At 37.2% G+C, this 23,047-nt stretch overlaps 1 protein-coding gene across 3 annotated transcripts in view; it reads right to left on the bottom strand.

The window, feature by feature from the left end:
* The window catches only part of adarb1b (adenosine deaminase RNA specific B1b), a 165,427-nt gene that overhangs the window by 39,453 nt on the left and 102,927 nt on the right, over positions 1–23,047 (bottom strand). For 2 of the 3 annotated variants that reach the window (XM_082174686.1, XM_082174687.1), the window contains exon 3: positions 22,278–22,326. Coding sequence is in view for 1 of the 3 variants with exons in the window: in XM_082174688.1 (XP_082030814.1) it covers positions 19,339–19,438 (100 nt within the window). In the remaining 2 variants the exon portion in view is untranslated. Of the gene's footprint in view, positions 1–19,338; positions 21,629–22,277; positions 22,327–23,047 lie in introns of those variants that run through there. The other variant, XM_082174688.1, reaches the window with a different exon arrangement.

Raw genomic sequence — 23,047 nt, 5'->3', positions numbered from 1 at the left:
CCTGATACTACTCTTTGGCCGGCTCGAAAGCTCAAACAAGTATGTGTGGCGTGCCTGTTGTTTCGTTTCCGGTCTAGCTAGATCCGGTGTGGTGTTGTACTTTTGGATTCAAAACAATGAGAGCAATGATCATTTTCATAAACCATCTCTTAACATAACCTGGATTCAGGCAGATTTACCAAATAGAAAGTGCTGTGTCCCTTTCACTGCATGTGCAACTTGTATTAAGTCCAACAGAAGCCTTTTAAAACAATAGGGAAGTGGTTTGCACCATTATTTTATAGTTACATTTCACATTATGTATTCATAAAAGCATATTTTGTAAAAGAAAGTACTGCCAAAATCAAAAAGTTTAAAGTGCATTTTAACCATATTTTCTGCTTAAACTCTACATGCAACTATACTTCCACACATTGCCTTGATGCTTACACATGCAGTATGAATGCTGTGACTGTCAATATATGCACCGAAACTAACTTTTACCGCCCAGGCCTAAGGAGAAGGTGGTATTTTCTGGTTTGCACATGTCTCCAATGGAAATAGAGAGATGATTTTCGCTGAGGTTATGTTTAGCGGCATGTTTGGCATTGAAATTGACAGAAGCATTCCCTGCTCTCAGTTCTTATCTTTCAAATATGTGATTTAGAGAAGACTGATGTGTGTTTCGGACTAAAAGCATGTTTGATGAGCCATGAGCGGAGAGAAGAAAAAGGGGGCGATTCACCCTGAGAGTCTTTAGTGCCATCACACAACTCACATTCAAATGAAGACTGATCTGCAAGAGTTCAGATCTCTGTGTGAGAGGCTTATAGCACGCAGACAGCCATCCACAGTCAACATTACAGCTGAAGAAGAGCCAGATGACAGTGGAGAGCAGCGAGATGAGGGTGAGGGCATTCACTGTGATCTGCCACTTCAGAGCCCACTATGTAATTTCACCAAAGTGGCCTGTGGCTGGTATTGACGTACAGATGAAGGGTGACACGCCGGGGCACTTTGGTCGTACACCTGAGAACATTCTATCACATCTTTAACTTTAACTGCGGCTGTCATGAGTCAAGCTGTTAGAGAAAAGCACATATAAAAAGAGAGATGGTCCCGCATTCCACATTAAATCACACCAATTTCCAATAAACTTCAAACTCAAGATGCGACTAATTCACGAGTACAAGGTGTTTTCCAGACTTGAACAAGTCTTTCAAGGTAAAAAGGAGTCTTGTGGGACTGCTCTGAAATTGTATTTATTAATAAAAAAAATTATATTAAATTAATATTATAAATTAAATACTTAACAATTAAAACAATTCATATATAATATGTTAATATTGATTATATATACACTACCGTTCAAAAGTTTGGGGTCAGTACGATTTTTTATGTTTTTAAAAGAAGTATCTTCTGCTCACCAAGGCTGCATTAATTTAATAAAAAAAAAAAAAAAAAAAAATATTGTGAAATATTATGACAATTTAAAATGACTGTTTTCTATTTTAATATATTTTAAACTGTAATTTATTCCTGTGATCAAAGCTGAATTTTCAGCATCATTACTCCAGTCTTCAGTGTCACATGATCCTTCAGAAATCATTCTAATATGATGATTTGATGCTCAAGAAACATTCATTATTATTATCAATGTTGAAAACACATTGACACATTTTTTTCAAAATTCTTTGATGAATAGAAAGTTCAAAAGAACAGCATTTATTTAAAATAGAATATTTTCTAACATTATAAATGTCTTTACTGTAACTTTTGATCAGTTTAACTCATCCTTGATGAATAAAAGTATTGATTTATTTTATTTCCCCCAAAAATTAAATTTAAATTCTTACTGACCCCAAACTTTTGAACGGTAGTGTTTAATGTTACAAAAGCTTTAGATTTCAGATAAATGCTTTTCTTTTGAACTTTCTATTCATCATAGCGTTATGAAATAAAAATGTAAATAACTGTTTTCAACATTGATAATAATCATAAATGTTTCTTGAGCATCAAATCATCATATCAGAATGATTTCTGAAGGATCATGTGACACTGAAGACTGGAATAGATCACAGGAATAAATTACACTTTACTGTATATTCACATAGAAAACAGCTGTTTTAAATTGGAATAATATTTCACAATATTACTGTTTTTGTTTGTATTTTTAATCAAATAAATGCAGCCTTGGTGAGCAGAAGATACATATTTTAAAAACATAAAAAATCGTACTGACCCCTAGCTTTTGAACGGTAGTGTATATAATGATATATTAATTTAATATTATTAATTTAATATTTCCTTTTTAATACTTGTATATAATATTTTTTTTATATATTAGATACATATAATTTAATATTAATTATAATAAATGTATATATAATGCAGTTTATAAATAAAACACTTACATAATAATAATAATAATAATAATAATAATAATAATAATAATAATAATATAGTGAACTTAAATTCAACTCTAAAATGGAATAAAAAAAATTCGTCAACTAATTAATGGATTACTTTTGAATGGATTACTATTGTATGGATTACTATTTTTTATTTTGGAGCATAACAGTACAAATCACCATCCACATTTGCTCTGTGGACAAAAATAAAAAAATATATAAAAAAATAAAATAAACTTGGACATTCTACCTAACATGCGAATTTATGTTGAATAAAATAATACTGCACTTTATTTGATATTCACAAATAAGTGCCTCTAAATCCTAACCACATTAGCTATTCTTCAGCATGCACTACAACCGCACGTTTTCTACACATACGTGTGGCCCCTCAGTCAGCTTGAGCCAAACACCAGCCCTCAGGACAAATAAATTCAGCTCTCCAAATAAATTTAATAATACTGCCGCTGATATGAGTTCTCCACCCGCCTGAACGCCAATTACTGTGCTCTAATAGAGTGCCGGGGGGCAGGGTGGCCAAGAGCCCAACATGTGTCAGAGACTGATGGAACGAGACCGGGGACTTCAGCACCACGGACAGGGCTGCAGAACCACAGACAAATGATCTCACTTCCTGTAGAAGACACACAAGCCTCTCAGATGAGCATCCATTTGTCTTATTTTTACATTTGCTTACAAATAATAACCATAGGACGTTTGTTCTAAAACATTAAAACTTTCCACTATACAAATATCCTGATTGAGAGTTTAAACCAATACAGACAAAAAACACCTATCTGTGTCCAAAACATGACAAATGCTGCCTTTTCTAGGTTGTATAAGGAGGTATAGTCAAAGTTCAATACTTGCATAACATCTGATCCATCTGGTCTATGCGTAAAGGGAGCATACATTATTAATTCACTTCCTTGTCACCTTCTGATTCCATTTCTACTGCAAAGTAAGCAAGTTGCTCATTAAATGACTTAGCTAAGCTAAAGCTCATACTTGGAAATTAAATTGAACAATTAAATAAAAATAAATAACGAACAAAATAATAAAAAGTGAAATATTAAACTAATATTAAATGAAATTAAAACACCGTAGCTGACACTAGAAAATGAAAATTTATAATTTAATATTATAAGATACAGAATTCACATTATGAATCCATTTCTACTGAATGCAAGCACATTAAATATATCTTGATTACGTCTAAAGCGACATTATATTATTGTGCCTTGGAAGCTGAAACTAGTTTCCTTCATCCAAAAATGTCAAACTCACTGACCGGTTTTTCAGACAAAGAATGGTTATGAATATTCTTCAGCTTTATGAATTCTGCTGTTCCAGCAACGTCAAGGTTTTCCAAGTGATCTGAGGGTTTTCTCTGAGCTTGGGCTGAGGGCAGAAACTCTTTTACTGGGTTAGTGGATTCAATAACTGACAGATGGCTGTTCATCACGCTGCACTTGAGTTAAAAGAATGGCTGGCAAGGAGAACGAGTGTGCGGGATGAATTTTTTATATGATAGTTTTATGTGAGATTGCTTTCTGTGGGGGAGATGTGAAAAGCTGAAGGAGTAAGCGAGGGCAAAGATCATCATCTTCAAACCCTCCATTCGTACACACATGTATGGAAATACATGCAGAAATTCTAGCAGATGAAGCATAAAACCTCCTCTTTTACAAATAATCTGTCTCTAAAAAAAGCAGTATAATCAAACTTTTAATCACTATTTTCACAATATAGTTATTTGAAAAAGTTACACACACATATACATGTGTGTGGCTTGCAAAAGTATTCAAACCCCTTAATGTGTGTGTGTGAAAAAGGACTATGTGGGAATTAATTGTGTAAAGTTCACTCAAGTTACAAAAATATATTTTTGGTATAAAAAACATTGGTGTTCATTAGAGCTGCCCAGTTCTGGATAAATTGAGAATCAGTGTATTTTATTTTATTTTTAAACAGAGATAATGATTTCCCCACGATTCTGAATAGACAACTAAAAAAATGCATTTTACTGGAGGTTCTAACAACATTTTAATTGCAGTCCAATTCAAAAAACATTTTTTTAATTCAATTCAATTATGTAATATAAAATATCTGATTTAATGACTCGCTCATAAAAACTTTGCTTGTTTCAGTACTGGATAAATCAGCGTTTTTTTTAAACAAATCTCTTGAATGAATGATTCAATAGCCCCTTTCACACAGAGATTCCGGAAAATACACGGATAATGTGTCCCGGGATTTGTCCCGGGATCGTTTGATTTTGGTTCATTCACACTGCCAGTGATTTTCCAGAATCTGTGAGTGCGTTCACACACATCCCATAAAGACACGTGACGTCAAGATGTGATAACTCCTGTCTGATGTCAGTTCTGATGATAACTCGTCATTTCTACACGGAGACGAGTCCATACTTCCCAGTAGCGCCACTGGGTTTGCCGAGTGGCTCGTTCCCCATATGCTGTAGCATAGATTTTAGAAAGGCCGATGCGATGCCACGTGCGCCATCACTACGACACACCCCTTACGGCATTGGTCCTGGCTTTTGTTCACACAGGGCGTGTTCCGGGACTGATCCCGGCAATGTTACTAGGTTTCCATCCCGGCAATGTTACTAGGTTCCCATCCCGGCATCGATCCCGGGACGTGTTTGCGTTCACACAGAAGGCACTCTAGCAATTTTACGGCAATTTCCCGGGATCAACACGCTGTGTGAAAGGGGCTACTGACAAATACATTTTTTAACAGTCACTTGTCGCCACCTACTGGTGTAACGATGTAATTGACCAACGTTATTTGAAGAGTCAAGTTACTTTCAAAAGGTGATTTACTCGCTTTACACTGCCATAGACATCAGTGTTTATATCCGAACTATAAACTTTTATCCCAGTACTTCTGTGACAATCTGAATTATTGTAGCACAGAAATAACGAGTTGTCGAAAAGACTGTTTGTGAAGCTGCTTCATAGACGACAACTGCTCTCTCCGGTTCAGCGGCAGCACCAACGCAGATTTGAATGTTTGCTATAAAGGTTTAATAGTCACAGGTGATTCGTTGTCATTTAGGAATAAGATCGCGTGGGTGTTTGAATCGAGATCACAATCTTTTAACGATTAATCATACAGCTGAAGTGTTCACAGTCACACTATAGATGTATTCTAATAAACTAATGGCACCTCACTTCATGACTCAACTGATGAAACTGCATACGGACTCTCAAAGCTTTAGTCGCAGTCTGGAGTCTCTCAGTATAAACAGTAAAGCAAAAGCACATTTCCACCGCCTCACAGCCCTACAGCACACACTTTAATACATTACACCCGCACACCCTGCATGTGCACTCGGGTATAAATCACCCACATGTGTAGCTATGAAAGTCCAGGCACTGGAGGAAGGCCAATAAATGGCTGCTCTCCCAGAGTCCATCATTCCAAGGTCGAGTGACCGCCACACTGGGGACAGATGACAGCCCACCTTCTCTATCAATCCACCTCACAGATGCTTCTGGATCCTTTCCTTTCTCAGATCCCCCTTCATTTGTGACCTCCGCTCCATTTAGGCGGAGAAATACAGCCGATGCCGCTGAATGCTGGCTCAGACAGTGCTGAGCTAAGGATTTATGCTCCATTGCTTTAGTAGCTTCATAACAACAAAACTTACAAGCAGACTCTTTCACTTTTACACACAGTGAAAGAAAATTCACATGTATTATCCACACTTCAGAAAACCTTGACACGTCTACGCTAGTAAGTTCGAATCTTAATGTCTCAAGAAATAAAACCAAAATAATATGAAGAATTCTCCCGTGTTTGAACACTTGTCTACAATAAATGTGATGCAATAAAATGCAACTCATGAGGTTTTCAGGAAGATTCTTCCAAAGGTGCGGCTTTTCGACAGAGACAACGGCATGGATGAACTTCTGGGAAAAACAGAACAGCTCAATGCCATGGTGTTAACAGGATTATAGCGGACAACACAGGGAAAACAGAGAGATCTGGGAGCACAGGCTAAACACTACACGCTATTGGTCCAGGAATTAGTATGCAGCATAGGAAACAAGCACTGGTGCAAAATCAGTTTGCAAACAGTCCTCAACATCAAACTCAAATAACTGCACAGCAAAACAGAGTAAACTCAGTTTGTTTGGACACAGCCTTTTAACACGTATACACTACTATTTAATAGTTGGGGTCGGTAAGATTTTGTAACGTTTTTGAAAGAAGTCTTATTACTCGCCAAGGCTGCATTTATTTGACCAAAAGTACAGTAAAACAGTAAAATATTGTAAAATATGATTATAATTGTAAATAACTCTTTTCTATTTGATATTTATATATTGAAATGTATCTTTTGCTGTGATGTTAAAGCAGATTTTTCCAGCAGCCACTCCAGTCTTGAGTGTCACATGATCATTCAGATCCTTCAATCATTCTAATATGCTGATCTGCCACATTTCAAAGACTTGTGCTGCTTAATATTTTTGTGGAAACCATGATGATTTGTATTTTTTTTCAGGATCCTTTGATGAATGGAAAGTAAAAAAAAACAAAAAAAAAAAACATTTATTTGAAATCCAAATCTTTTTTAACGATGTAAAAAGTATTTCCTGACAGTTTTGATCACATTTAATGAACCCTTGCTGAATAAAACATTAATCTCTTTCAAAACAGTAGAGTAATCTTGCTGACCCTAATGTATAGTACAGTAGCGTACATGCAAAAATAAAAATAAAATAAAAATCAGACTGGTAAGGACTAAAGTCTCTACATTACTTTAAACTTTTAAAGTGCATATAAACACATTAACTGGGTAAAAAAGGGCAGCTGCAAATGTGGATTTTCAGTCACAAGAGTCATGGTCATTAAAACCCATTACATAAAATAATTAAGAGGAAACAGAAAGAAAAGCTTCAGCTTCTGAACATTTCTTTAAAAAAAGGAGAGAAGATTTAGAGGACTCCAGAGGCCTTGAGTTTGTATTTTACTAATTGCATCCAATGGCCTTGATACTGTGCGACCTTGTCTTGCTAACAATAAATGCAGTTGGACAAACAAGAATAGAAAATACTTATGCCAAGGTCCTCTGCTGAGCATCTCTTTCTTTCATGTTGCAATGAAATCTGGGATTGAAAAAATATATGTCCATCTCCCAAAGGAAATACAAGCATCCAAGGCAAAAGCTTTTGCTAAGTTTAGGTTTTGATTGTTTTGGTGTTTTCAATCTGATGCTTCTAAGAACAAACAAAGAGTCTATGCACTTTAAAGGTGACGTTATAGCATATGTATATGCAAGAAAGATGCTATCAAATCAAAAAATCATTATGAAAACAGCTGAAAGGAAGAAAACCATGTGTGCAAATGCAAACATGATGTATAAAGTCTTCAAAAACCAAAAATAAGGTAAGACAATCTTGTATATGGTTAGACAAAAATAGAGAGACAACCTGTCACTCACATGAGATCGACCAATAGCAAATCACAACCATCCAATCAATTCCCCACGGGCAAAATCATGTCCCACCCTAAATGTTTTCTTGTTCGAGAAGCCGTTTTACTCAGATATACATCTCAATAGGGAAGAAAAGACTATCGCAACTCCGTTTCATGCCGACTTTAATACCAAAACAATCCCTAAACAGAATGTTTGAGAAATATTAATACAATACTACCTCACAAGCACGGTAACCACAGATGTTTTTTTTATTTTTATATATATATATCTACTGTCATTAACTAGGTAATTGCATTTTTAAGGCTGAAAACATGATCCACAAGCCAGTCTGTGAGGTGTCTCTCATTGCCATCATCTACCGCAGGTCAAAGGGCCTTGTGCAGGAAAAGTTATCATGAGTGAACGAGTGAGTAAAAGACAAAAAGAGAGAGGGAGAGTGGACATAGATGGATGGGCTGTGCAAATGGAGAGGGATATGATACGAGTCTAAACCATCATCATTGCAGCCCCTGTGTGGCCTAACATAGATGGATCACCCCACAGTCTCAAACAGCCAGGAAGAAATAAGGGCCCCTTTCCAGAATGGATGTGCATCCACTTCCATTACAGCCCCAGATCAGTATTTAAGAAAAAGTCAATATATTCTTTCTCTCTCATGGCATTCATCACTTTTGTTATCTGGAAAAGGTGGAAAAGGCAAATGTAAAGTAACTAAATAATTGCAAAGCTGATCAACTAATAATAACATAGAAGTGGAGAACTTAATTTTGTACCAACTACCTGACTATTAAAAGCCCTAGACAACAATACATTACACTTCCTCACGAGACATTTCGCAAAAATCTCGTCAATACAACTGGGGACACGTGACCTGTCCAACTTGCTCGCTTTGGTCTCTGAAATCGAAAAAGTGTTGAAACCAACTTTCAAGAAGAATAAAAACTTTCGAAATTATAAAAATGTAATAAAATTTTTCTTTATATAGACATGATATTTATATGTGTACTAGGGGTGTAACCGTTCTCTGTAAACTGTTTATTTATTTATTTTATATCAAACTGTACTATTCTTATAGCCTGGTTAAAACCAGACCATTCTCAGTAGTAACTGAGTTATGGTCTGGCAAAGCTTCATTAATAACTCATTTCCAAAGGGGCGTCACCAACGGACGTCGCTCAAATGCCTCTGGGCGCAAGTGGATAGACCTAAAACCAGTCAGAGCGATCGTCATCGTGTAAAGCCATATGCTGCGTCCCAATTCGCCTAAGTTACACTATGCCATAAAAGTATGTACTCTTTTTGTGAAGAAAAGATATTTACTTTTGAATGTGTAGCAGAAAAGTAGGCAAGCTTTGGGACATACTACTTCGTCATCTTTATCGGACGGATCTGTCGCGTGCATCCTGTCACGTAAACTGCCCTGTCAATCATCTTGTCAGAGTTACAATCCTCTATTTAATCTAATTTAATTTCCTACGGTTTCGGAGAGAAATGTAGTAGCACGTTCATCTGCCAGTGGGTCTTTCATGGAGACTGTCCTCATGTGTTTGCAATTTGAATATAATAATGCATTTAAAAGTTGGTGCGCTTCACCAACAGACGTCGCTCAAATGCCTCTTGGATAGACCTAAAACCAATCAGAGCGATCGTCATTGTGTAAAGCCCGCCCCAACGTTTCTGATTGGTGCCGTGATTTCGACGGATTAGAAATGGGCTTGAATGAGCTCTTTGCCAGACTACTTGCAGAGCAAATCTAAATTTGCCGGAAGTTGTCTGGGTTTTCCTAGGCTACTATTCTTAAACTGACAATTTCACAATAAAAAATGGTCAACATGCCCATCTTGGTGAGTATCCTAGCAAACATTGTAGGTTATGTCTTAAGTGAAATTAAACAGTCAAGAAAGACAATGCATGTGTATCAGTATACTGGATCCATGCATTCTCTTAAAAAAATTTACACTATAAATGGAGGGAAAAAAAAGATGTGACAAAAGAATCAAGATTGTACTTTCCTATGGTTTTTGGAGGTGTGCTCCTACCACAAAACCCAGTCTTTCCTCAAACGTGGCTCCGAAGTCTCTCCTCACCCGGTTCTGCACCCACATAACGATGGTTAATGGACTACACGTGCGGCAGACGCTGGCCAGCTGAGCACCTAATGGAGAGGGGTCCCTGCAGACGGGGCAGGCTGTCGCTCCACCTGATTAGAACTGATGGGCCGGGCATGTTAGGAAGACGAGCGCGGCCACCTCAGAGCGGTCCGCGAGTAGCCGCCCCCCGCCCCAATGACTGCCGCCATGGCAACCAGGCGCTGCTGAGAACATCCAGCTCCATTATTGAATTTCAGCACTTTAATGACCAATAACAGATTTGAATTAGTCTGCCAACACTCATTTTTTACCTCACCGCAAATTACAGGGTTTTTAGACCGCAGACACATTTAGGAGTTCCTGAACAAAAGCTCACGACGAGACACTTTGATAAAGTGGCTTTTAATATCTGGGGCTTGATAAATGACGCCGCTGTCAAAATGGGAACAGCAGACCAGACATGTACCTGCAAAGACCACACGCTAGAAGACCACCAGGAGAGACTACAGCCAGCACAAGACCCTATTAAACCCACAAACTCTATTATAGCTCATGATGACATATGTTATGTGCCTATGGACTTACTAGCAGCAATGAACAAACTAGATTTTCACTTTTTCTGAGGAAAACTAGTGGTGCTTGTCTGCGTAAAACTCACAGCTATGATAAAATATGGTCAAATAGTTTTCTAAAGCAGTGGTTCTCATTGCCATGGGACCCACATTTTCACATGGACATTAACCCACTAATCGAATTTGTAGGAACTCAACCAAGTATTTACTTCTCAAAAATGGCTGACAAACACAGGCCCTGTTTATACCTGGTGTTTTAATTTGTCTCTTTTGTCCACTTTCAACCACTTCTGTCCTGATTTCTTCGAGGGAAGGGTCTATGGGTGGGTAAATGCATGGTTTTTTTTCATATCTTTCGATCTAATGGACAAAATAAGCTCACACAATTTACATATAAACGCGACCGGAGATGACAAAAACATACGGAGAGCATCATCGTTTCTGCTCTGACAGCCGCAAGACCACGGCGAACACTGCGAGAGTGTGTTAGCAGCCGCGACGTCGCAGAAAAATAGAAACCGTTTCTAAAATAGAATCGCGCGTCGCGTGTAGTTAGGACACGGTGTAAGAATAACAATGAAATATTAGCTATATGTATGAAAAATTTTTTTTGTCAGAATATATTTTACTTTTGAATGGAGAAAGATGCTTTTTGCCCCCCAGAACCGTGACCCTTGTGTGGGAGGGTAGGGATTGACGTGGCATCTTGAAGCATGACAAATTGCTTCAAAATCTTGGTTATGAGCACAGATGAGCCCCTGGAGCTTATATCCAGCTCTGTGTGCATTTAATCCTCAGCTTTCCTAACCTACACTGGACAGACAGGAGGTTTGCTGGCCTCAGCACTATGTATCATCCTGTCTTTTTGAGCTTTGGCGCTCTCTCTCTCTCTCGGCTCGTCTCCTTCCCTGCCTATTTTCCTCGCATCAGCGGCCCCGCTGCTCACAACAGATGACTATCACTGTACTCCTAATTCAAGGCCAGGTCAGTTACTCCAATATCCACGGGGGAGGAAGGCAGCGCTGGGTGCGTGTACATGCCTGAGTGGATTAGCCGGTGAATTTTACACCCGGTGGCTGGGATATTAACAGCTCTGAAGGTAACAGTGATGGACAGGCAGGAGCGCTGAGCATCTGAAACATCACAGGGAGATATGACTGACAGACGGAGAGACAGACCGGATTAACAGACGTGTGCTAATACTTTCAACACTGTTTCCCCAATAATCAAACACAAAGTCGGAACGAAACGAAAGGACAAAAAATAGAAATGAAGGAAAGAACAAATGGATGAAACATACAAAAAGAAAGGATGAAATGGCTAAACAAAAGAATGAGAAAAAATAATAATAAAAAAGCAATTAAATGTAGAATAAAAGAATGAACAAAAGATAAAACAAATGAAAGAAAATAAATGAAAGAATGAACACAAAAGAAAACAAACAAACGAATAAAAACAAGCACACTTAAAAGGTACAATATGTAAGAATTTTGTATCAAAATATCTAAAAACCACTTCCACAGTGTTATATATTTATTTCAATTGTGTACTTACATCATCCCTAAATGTTTCCAAGAATTTGTAAATTCAGAGAAATTCATAATTTTAAATAGTGCCCGTCCCTTGTCACTCGTCACCTGTCAATGACGTAATATCCGCGTTATCCCTGGTTTCTGCCTATGGTTTCCTTGTACTGCCATAGTCACCATAGCGACAGATGTGGACAACAGCGTAATGTTTATCGGAAAGCTGTTCTAGTTTCGTTCAAACATTATGGATCATGGCAAGCAGACTTTGGGACAAAAGGAGAACTAAAACGAGGATCAATATCGTCGTGGCGTTTTCGAGATGCCGAGAGCTCCGCGACAAACTTTGACTAGACAAAGAATCACGACTTGACAGTGTCGGTACAATAAAAGTAGTTCGGTATAATTAAATGTCCTTATTCCTTTATATCCGCGGCACTCGCGTGTGGCGCTGATATCTGTTTCTCATTAGCAATCGCGCCCTGCTTCATACCACAGTTACGTTAAAAAACATGAATGTTTCACTCATCCATAAACATTATTAGATCCATCAGCATGACAGCAAGTTCCACGATTCCGCTTAACACTGCGTCATCAACCTACGCCTTTGTTATTGTAAGAGGTTAGCGACCTCTAGCGGCGAAAACATTACATATTTCAGCTTTAAAAAGAGAGAAATTAACAAAAGAGAAAAATTATTTAAAAAAATAATAATGAACAAAAGAACAAGAAACAAACGAAAGAACAAAATACAAGTTAAATAATTAATAGAAGAACAAGAGCAACAAATAAATACAGGAAAATTATGAATGAAAAAGAGAGTGGAGAAACAAGAACAAGAACTAGTAAAAAAATACAAAGACTGAAAGAAACAAACAAATAAACAAAATAAAATACAGAGAAATAGAACTAATAGAATTTATTAAACAAAATATTGAGAATATAATATGAATAATAAAATGAAAAAGAATAAAAGAAAAGAACAATAAACTAAGGGGGGACTGTGTGTGAGAGTTGAGTGTTGGTGGACCGCATTGAGTGAGTCATTAAATATGGGTGGGCAGCTTGTTTAAGAATTATTTCAGAAACATTAGCAGTTTTTCAGACTGCAACCTGCAGTTAATGAGCCTGAGAAATGAAGGGGGATGGAGGGATGACATCCACCTCACACACACACACACACGCACTACAGAGACGACTCTTCCTCACTGATCCAGTCTAATTATGTCATCTCAACCATGTGCCGCTTTGAGTCTCAATTAGACTGGAGAGCTGCGGCATTGGCATGGTCTCTGTTTTCCAATGGCAATAGCTAATTCAATCGATATGCAAAGAAAAGGTTAATGGTATCACTTAAGAGGAATGAGAACTGCTCTTTTAATTGCTTTTAATTATGAATTAATTGCCTGATTGACTGAGTATTGCCAATTGGGTTACTATGTAAATTTATTACATTACATTAGCTGTAGTTATTTCAGTGCTTATCTGCACAGTATAAGCAAAGTACACAGCCATTACACACAAAAAGACCACAAAGCTTTAGATTTTCAAAACAAAATGCATCTTAATGACAACTAAGGATGTCATAGATTAAGAAAAAGGAAATAAAAGCTTTTAAAAATCTAGTTTAAAACAAATGTGCAAGTTCTCAGAAATGTAATTTATATGTATAATCTTGGTTTGAAACATTATTGGAAGACGTTTGCACAGTTTTCTGGAGAAATTAAAATTGAATGTGACAACCAACTAAAATATTTTCCAAAATAACATACTCCATGCAAGTATGTGAACAACAGATGATTCTAGCCTCATGCGTCATTGCCACAAGAAAATTTCAGAGATTTTTCAGGTTGTGGTTAAGCAAGTTTAAAGAATCTTACTACAGAGTAAATTAAACGCTGTTTAGAAAAAAAAAATTATCCAATATCTAGTTTAATGGACATCTGAATATTCTAAAGAGAGATGTATGTAAAGCTGCTGTGTGTGTGTTCATATAGCATAATAAAGAGAGGAGAGCAATGGTGATCTTCCCCATGATACACCATTATCAGACTGCACACGTTCCATTCCCTCCATCAGAGAAGCTTCATTTCCTCCAGTCTGCTGGCTGGGCAGAAACTCTCCTCCACATGCCATCAGCAGCCCACTGGAGAGGGTTAAATGACAAGGCAGACACAAGGATCTCAACTGCATCCCTGATGCTTCAATTTACACAGTCCTTGTACAATCTGAAAGAGCAGATTTAGCATTTTTAAAAAATATTTTTTTTTTTTGTATTTTGCACACTATTATAGTTATTAAAATTATAATATAAGTATATATTATTATAGTATATTATATATTATAGTATATTAGCTTTTATGTTTATATTTTCAGTTCATTATAATTTTGTTATCTGCTGTCTTGCTCTTTATTTTTTTAATAGTTTCGTTTAGTTTTCCTTTTTTTTTTTTTTTTTTACGGAAACTTAACTTTTTTAAGTTAATCTAAACGTATTTTACTTCAGTTATAGTACTTTAGACCAAACTTACTTTAGTTCATTTAGCTGCCAATGCAACATTTCTAATTTTCGTTTAAGTTTTTCAAGTTTAAGTACTTCATGTAATATTTATATTTCATTTCAGCAAACAAAAAAGATTTTTAGTATTGCATCATATATTGCCTGCACGAGTGTGGTCTTATTTATGCAATATTTACAGAGAATACTTTTTAAATAAAAAACATTAAAAAGAAGAAAAATGAGAAGAAAAATGAGAAGAAAAATGAGAAGAAAAATGAGAAGAAAAATGAGAAGAAAAACAACTTAAGAAAAAAAGAAGAAAAAAAAGAGAAGCATCTTCGAGATTCTGTAAGGTGGAGTAACATTATGAGCAGGACTGTGTATAGATTAGTGTTGTCACGATACCAAAATTATTGTTTCGATACCGATACCAAGTCAAGTATTGCGATTTCGATACTTTTTCGATACTTTTCCTGAAAAGGGAGAAACACTCTCAAATATCATTGATGTGCTTTATTTTAAAACCGGGACAACATTCTAATCATATAACACACTAATAAATGAACATATGAACAGCAGATATATTAAACATTTGAACAAAATATGAAATATAAAAAATAAATTAGAGCAATGACATTCAAGGTAAAAAAAATTATAAATTTAGCAGCATTATCTCATTTATCATAAGAGCTTTATCTTGATTCTGAACTTTGAATAAAAATATGAACAGCGATTATATTAAACAATGTTTAATATTGGTAACATATGATAAGCCTCATTGGTGATATATTTGACATGTGGGGAGAGAGTTGTGGAAGGCCTATACTTCATGTTAAACATAAATATATAGCAATAGCAGCAAAGACAACGTCGGCAGTGTTGACGGCAAAATAGGCTACAGAATACATTTATATTGTATTTATGTCAAAACTTTCAAACATCAAAATGTCATTTATTAATATGTATTCGTGTCAAAATGACATAGAAACATCTTTTCCTATTCTATTTTGCCTGGAAACGCTTCCAACACGCTTGCGTGTCGTGTGAAAAATAGGCGTCGGTTCTATTTCTAGCATGCACACGTTTTCCGCGCGTCTCGAGCTGCGCCCAGACGCGTGTGTCACGCAGGCAGTTAACATGGGAGCCGAAATAAAAACGGACACGACACGCAGTCAGTGTGTCGCCGGCATTACAAATCTGGAAGGCGGTCTTTCTTAGAAGTATCGATACTAATAAATTAAGGAATCGTGACGTTTTTCATTTCCGATTTACTTTTGAAGTATCGGTTCACCGTGCAACAGAGAAAGGTAGGCAACGTACTTCCATATGTCACTCCTCGCGTCATCTATTTCTACGAGTCGTGGACCACTTGTGCTCGCACATGCAGCCATCTCGCTGTAGTGTTTTGTCACATGACACTGACAGCGGCAGGTTCTTTGCTGCGTGCGTCAGGAAAAAACACAGACGTCCATATGGGAGGCGTTTTTTTTTTTTTTTTTTTAAGTATCGATACTGATAAATTTAGGTATCGTGACGTTTTTAATTTCCGAGTATCGCGATACTTTTGAAGTATCGGTACACCGTGCAACACTAGTATAGATTCTCAGCTTGGACAACTATTTAACACCTAATTTTAACACCCACATTGTCATGTGTGTGATTTTCAATGCCACACCATATCCTTACAGCACATTCACTACTACCAGCAATGCTGCAAGAACCATGAGTGACGCAAAGCCCCTAAAGTTCCAAAGATATCTTAGAGCCAGCTCAACGTCAGGCTACAACCACACAGAGAGACGGCGCCGACACAATGTGGCCCAATCAGGCCCGTGAGTGAGGGAATTACATTAGCATTAGACTTCTTAAAGAGAATCATCATGCCTCCGTTTTTCTGCCTCCTTTTGGCATCCTGCCCTAGATAAGAGGAGGAGACAAACTCACGGGTTTGACAAAGCCGCCTTAAGTTGCCAGGCCGCATTAGGGGGTGTGAGGCATGCTAAAAAACGCCACTTCAGCAGCGGAGGATTTGCTTGGATGACAGGTCTCAGTTCTCAACCCGCGTGGCTCAGAATGTAAAGGCAAACGGCGAATGCTCGGATAATACCTCTAAAACGCACACCTCAGCGGCTGCCGCCAAACCTCCTGCCTGGGCTTATCCACACACTGCCTGAGTGTGACACCCAATACCTCACCCCGCTCCTGGACAGGAGGAGAGAAAAACATGAGCTCTGCTCAAACAAACAGTGAGCTGCCTACTTGGACAGCATTTTAAAGTGCTCTCCTGACACCAGTATCAGTATATTGGATCTGTGCATTATGTCTTAAAGTGACAGCAGCCTAATATTCCTGTGGCAGACTGTGTCTTTGTTAACAAATGACAAAGACATCACTCACTGCTCTTGACTGAACAACTTTTGTAACTTTAATAAGGATTAATCTTTAATGTATACAGTGAAGACTATGCAGTGTTATTTAGCAATTGATTATACAAATTCTGTACCAGAAAACAACTGTTAGACCTACTTGAAAAAAATACCCTGAAAAGCAGTGTCCATTTTATTGTTATCTTTGCTCTATTGTATTTGTGCGGTTTCTTTTAGCTTGATAATTTGTTCTTATTTTCTGTATTTTTATTTGACAGTAGTTTTTCACCTGAACATAGCACATACCGAAACAAACTAAAACCATGACACAAACCAAACCATGAGTATTTTGAAAATCTTTACACCCCTAACATACACACCTACTGTATAGTTCCCACTAAACATTTCAACCAAGTACTGTAACATTCTAAAGTAGGACAGAATTATTACACACATTAACAAAAAAAAGATGAAAACTTGCCCAAAAAGTCCTCAAGGCAGATTTGGGTCAAAGAAGCTGAAATGTAGATCTCAAACTGACATTCACAAACTTTGATTCCATTACCTACCGCAGAAAGCAGCTAATTAACTTTAACATTTCTATTCACACTTTAGTTCTTCATATCAAATCTGATGACTGAGCAAAAAAAAAAAAAAAAAAACAGCCTTTAAAATAATGTTCCCATTTTAAATAAGATTTCACACCTACCAAAACGAAATTATAAGTTAACATTTCAAAAGGACCCATAAAATTACATAAAAAAAAGAAAGAAAAAAAAAAGAAAGCAAGTAAAACAGTTCCAGTTGCTGAAAGCGATGTTTCCCTACTTAGACCACTCCTCTCTAAAATACCACCCTCATATGACATGACTGACAGGGAGAGAGTGCCTTCATTTTTGCTCTTGACAGCTGTCTAAGAGACAAGTGCGACATCTCAGGATCTCAAAATATCAGTCAGATAGCAGGGACCATCACTGCAGAATTTTCCATAAAAATATATAATTTAGGCCATATATATATATAATTCAAAGTTCTGCATGCTTGCAAGCGATCTTAGTTTTTTCTGTTTGTGGCTCATCACCATGGTGATACATTAGACACACAAGTTGCTCATTCCACGGCAGACTACAACAATTTCAGCGAGAACAACATCTCACTTCATCCTTCCACCTAAACTAACCACAGAAATGTAAATCATTCATTAAACACTCCCAAAATAAAGAATTCCTGCAACAAGAAACTGAATCATGCATAAATCTCCAAACCACATACAAACCACTAAAGAAATGTGAGCCTAGCCTAAATATGAAATATATCATAATCTTCAGGGTATCTGCATATTTAAGGGAATGAAATGTAAGACCTTATGTAAGTACCTTATTTATTCTTTATAAAGCAATGTTCTATGCGTTTGTCCCTGTCAAATAAACATTAAATAAATAAAAATAATAAGATTTAAGGACTTTAAAGATCCTCATCATGTTTATTTATACCTTTGATACACAAATTGTTGGCTTAAAAAAAAAAACCGTAGATTTTTCTCAGATGAACTGTAATGACCACATCAATATTCATAACTTACAAAAATATAAACAAAAATACATCATAAATATGTTAATGTGAGAACTAAAATAGAGTAAAAAACAAGCATGATTTTCCACTTTAGTGCTACACTAATTTAGTTCATGGAAAATGTATTTTAAAAACAAACTGCTGAACCAACTTTAGATACTGGCAAAAACAACATTTAAGACTTGATTATACATATAAGATTATTGGAAAGAACCTGCAGACAGCCTGATATTTCTAAACAACTTATTTACTAAATTTTCATAATTTTTAGCAAAGGTCTAAAAAAAGGTCATAATTTTTACACAGCTGTATTATCCAGAATATCATAAAACTGTGATACGAGCTTTAGATTTGACCAGACAGAATGATAAAAAGTGCCTTTTTACATTCACTAGTTAATTTCAAATGATCCTGCAGTGTGACAGATAAAAAAAGCTAACAATATTACACATACTCACTCAATTAATATGAGGTCATGATGGATAAAAATGACAGAATTACAGTTTGACAGTAGTTCACAGTAGTTCACAGTAGACTAAATTTGGTGTTAAATCGATTTTTACTCAGAAACTGCCAGTAAATTTCCCCCAAAATTACAAAGAAACAGCAAATTTGGAAGTAGAAACCTGAACTAGTGTTTTCTTATAAAACATACTCCAATAATCTTCGAAAAAAAACATTATTTACAATCTTCAAGACCGCAGTACACGTCAACTTCTCTAAAGTCAACTACTGTATGTCTGTCTAGAAATGCAAATCACACGCACTGAAGAAAAGCACTGCGTACGATCAAGTTTAGTGGAAAACCCGTCCTCGGATCTCCGTCAGGCCTGTTAAAGAAAGCGTTCTGACCTTTCCGCTCGGACCGCTTCTTGCGTCTCCGCTTGAACCGGGTCCTGATGAGGCAGTAGTAGGCCCCCATGCAGTGCGCAGAGTCCACAAACAGGGCCATGGCCGCCTGACCCTGACGCTCGACACGGAGGACGGGATAGATACCTGACTGCACTGTCCTGTTCTGTGTTTCTGAGCCACTCAGTGAAGGTGTGCGCCGCCAGCCCCCTTCCCTCGCTCCACACTTTCAGCTCTACCACACACACAAACACACGCGTGCTCTCCTCCCCCTCCTCTCCTTTTGGTACTTGGTGAGAGGAGAGAGAGAAGCAGGGAGCTCGGTGGAGAGGACACTAGTAGAGCTTTGCAAGGTTAGACTGAGTAAACAGAGACCGCTGGAGATTTTGTTTTCTCACTTCCCTTCTCTTTCACGTATCCTGCTATTTTCCCTGAGGCAAGAGCAGTCTGCTCTCGCCTGTCCAGGTACTGGCAAGTTCAAAAAACACGTTTACTCCTCTGACATCCATTCACTAAGACTTCTACTAGGTTATATATGATGAAACTGCTTTTATTTCGCATTTTAGTCCATGTTCTGCTGCAGTATGACCTGCCATGGAATTAAAAACGAATAAAAAAATGGCTACTTTGACGCATGTATGGTGTGGGAGTGGCATAGGTTAGTTGTCATGAGAGAAAAAGGTTGACAAAACTTGGCAAATTTTGAACCACCGAAGAATCACTCGTTTTTAAAAACGAGCTGAACAGAGGAGAGTCCGCTGGCAAAAAGAGAACACGAACTCGTAATAAAACAAGAATCAACATCGGCTTGGCTTTTCGGAGATGCCGAGAACTGAGGGATTTGAAATGTTATAAAGGCGATGCAGAGATAGCATTTAGTACTCTTTTTTTAACAGATAAATTACCATATGTAGCTCTCTAGTTCATTGTAAAGCATTATCTATTGTGAAGCGTCATATTTATCCACACAAATAAAGCACAACCAAAACAATATTCTTACACGAAATGCATGGTTTTATTTTTTAACCGCAAAAAGGCCAAAAGACACAAAGTGCAACTTTAAACTAAAAGTTTAGCTGAAATATTTTTTCTTTTTAATTTGACTATATGAGCCTATTTTTTCCTCTTAAAATCACCATAGACAGCAAGCTGGAACGATGGTGGTAAAGTTATAGTCTAAAGGGTTGTTCACACAGAATGTGTTCTCATTTTTTATAGATATTTTTAAGATGGTAAAAGAAAACATCACAGACTTATTATAATCTCACTCACTTTCAGCAGCGTTTAAGCTGGGGTTTTCTCCCCCATACGTCTAATACTTTATACAAAACACACACATCCCTGTGACTTCTGAAGAAGCTCAGAGCTGATATTTGATGTTGGGCAACAGGGAATCTGTGAAAATGGAGTCAAATATCCAACATTTCCAAAGCCACTGGCCAAATAGAAGTTCAGCTTTAAACCCTTAGAATGATCCTTAGAATATTAAATGCAACAGCTGTTCAGTGCAATTAAATAAATCTTTAATCAATAAGCAGTCTAGATCTGCTCACTTGCTCCACATCAGCTCATGTTTAGTTTCTGATCTGGAAGTTACTCTAACGCCATCATGAGGCCAAAGCAAACCACTGCACCTCATCCAGTAATATTACTACACAGAAAACACCCAATGAGAAAACCACACACACATTCAGGCACAACTTATCAAAATAAATAAATAAATAATCTAGATTTTAGTAGACTACCACATCCAATGATATTTCAGACTACATCTATAAACAGCCCAGACCCGAGATCCACAACTATTCTCATGAGCCTAGAAACTTGGCCTAGAAAACTACAGCTTAACATCTTTACTGATGTCCTTGAGCATCACTCAGACCACCCAACAAAAATGTATATTTAGACATTTTGATGCAAAATGTTGGTAATGGTTGCACAACCTCATATGCAGTACAAACAAAATGGTTCATTCTGTGTATCAAAAGCAAGATGGTCGCTGCTCTGTAGACTGGTATAATGCATCCAGTAAATTAGCAGGTTGCCACAACTGAACACAGAAGCAGAATGTGTGAATGAAGATGTCACTAGGTGTGAAGGAGATCTCCAGCACCCTCTAACGGTATTAGGTGGAACTACAGCATTACCTCAAAGACATCCAAGAATGCAATGACTGAGTGTGAATACACACAAGCAAGCAACATTTACCTCACTGAAACTTTTGACCTTGGCAACACACTCCATCAGTTGAAAAAAAAAACAAGGCATTTCAATATTCAATACTGAACCACTATACTATCAAAAAAATACAACTACTTTCCCTACACTTACACTACCGTAAAAAAAAAACGAAAAAAAAAAAACGATTATATTACCCAAAAGTGTCAGTAAAGTCATTTATAATGCTACAAAATATTTCTATTTCAAATAAATGATTTTCTTTTTAAATGGGTTCATCAAAAAATGTCACAAAAATATTAAGCATCACAACTGTTTTCCACACTGATAACAAATGTTTATTGAGCACCAAATTAGCATATCATAAGGATTTTCTGAAGGATCATGTGACACGGAAAACTGGAGTAATGATGCTGAAGATTTTGCTTTGCCTCACAGATTTAATTACATTTGAAAATATATTACAATAGAAAAAGAGTTTTTACATTGTAATAATATTTCACAATGCTACTGTTTATTTACTGTATTTCTGATCTCATGCTGACTTGGGTCAGCATAAGTGACTTATTTCAAAATCATAGATTACAGAATGATTGCATATAACATAAAAGTCAGTAATTGCTAAACAGACTGAATATGTGCATCAGTGCATGAACACTGCCTAAACGCCACTGAAGTGCAGCACATTGTTGCTTTGGTCAAGAACCAAAATTTGCCAGATTTATTATACTAGATTAGACTAGAGGAAATCAGAAGATACACACCTGGGTTTCCACTCGCTGTCAGAGCAGCACTCCTGCTTGATCACCTAGCCTGCATAGACAAGAAAGAAAACAGAAATATAGATTTTAATACCAAATGCCAGTATAACGATGCACTTTCATATAAACCACAACCATAAGTTTCTACCTTTGTGTAAAGCGATATTCCACACCACTTCACAGACACATTATCTACTCACACACTGCCAGTAGCGTTTAGATGCAATCTCCAGCTACTGCAGATATAGTTGCAATCCCTTCACGTCATCAACTTTCCAAGTTACGGAGAGTCCGAAAACTTTCACCTGCAGGTGAACGCCGCAAAAACATGACCTAACGGGCTGTGCTAAACGCATCAGGTGACGTGTCGCGAGCACGAGAACAATATGACCTCAGCTGTAAATGTCCCTCATAAAAGTAGAAGAGGAAAAATAACAGTCCCTCGATCCAAAGGCCTGGCCGAGCAATGGGAGGAACGACCTGGAATCAGAACGGAGATGCGAAATGAGGAAAGGAAAAGAAAGAAGGGTGATAATAATCTCACAATAATAGCCAGTCAAATTTGCAAGCAGGAACGCTAAAAGGAAGGAGCTTTCATCCATCGAGGTCCTTAAATGACTGCTTGCATCACTAGAAAGACCAGCAGAGCAAAAGCAGCAGCCGGACGCTTTATAGAGGAAAAATAAAACAGCAGCCCAATAAAAACAGTGGCCAGCCAAACCCGTCCGTCTCCCTGCAGGACGTTTCTTTAACCCTGACAGCCTCCAGCCCGT

The sequence above is a fragment of the Leuciscus leuciscus genome (assembly GCF_965113295.1).
Source record: "Leuciscus leuciscus genome assembly, chromosome: 7".
In the NCBI taxonomy this organism is placed as follows: domain Eukaryota; kingdom Metazoa; phylum Chordata; class Actinopteri; order Cypriniformes; family Leuciscidae; genus Leuciscus; species Leuciscus leuciscus.
The sequence above is the reverse complement of the archived record's forward strand: the minus strand, read 5'-3'. Positions and strand labels throughout refer to the sequence as shown.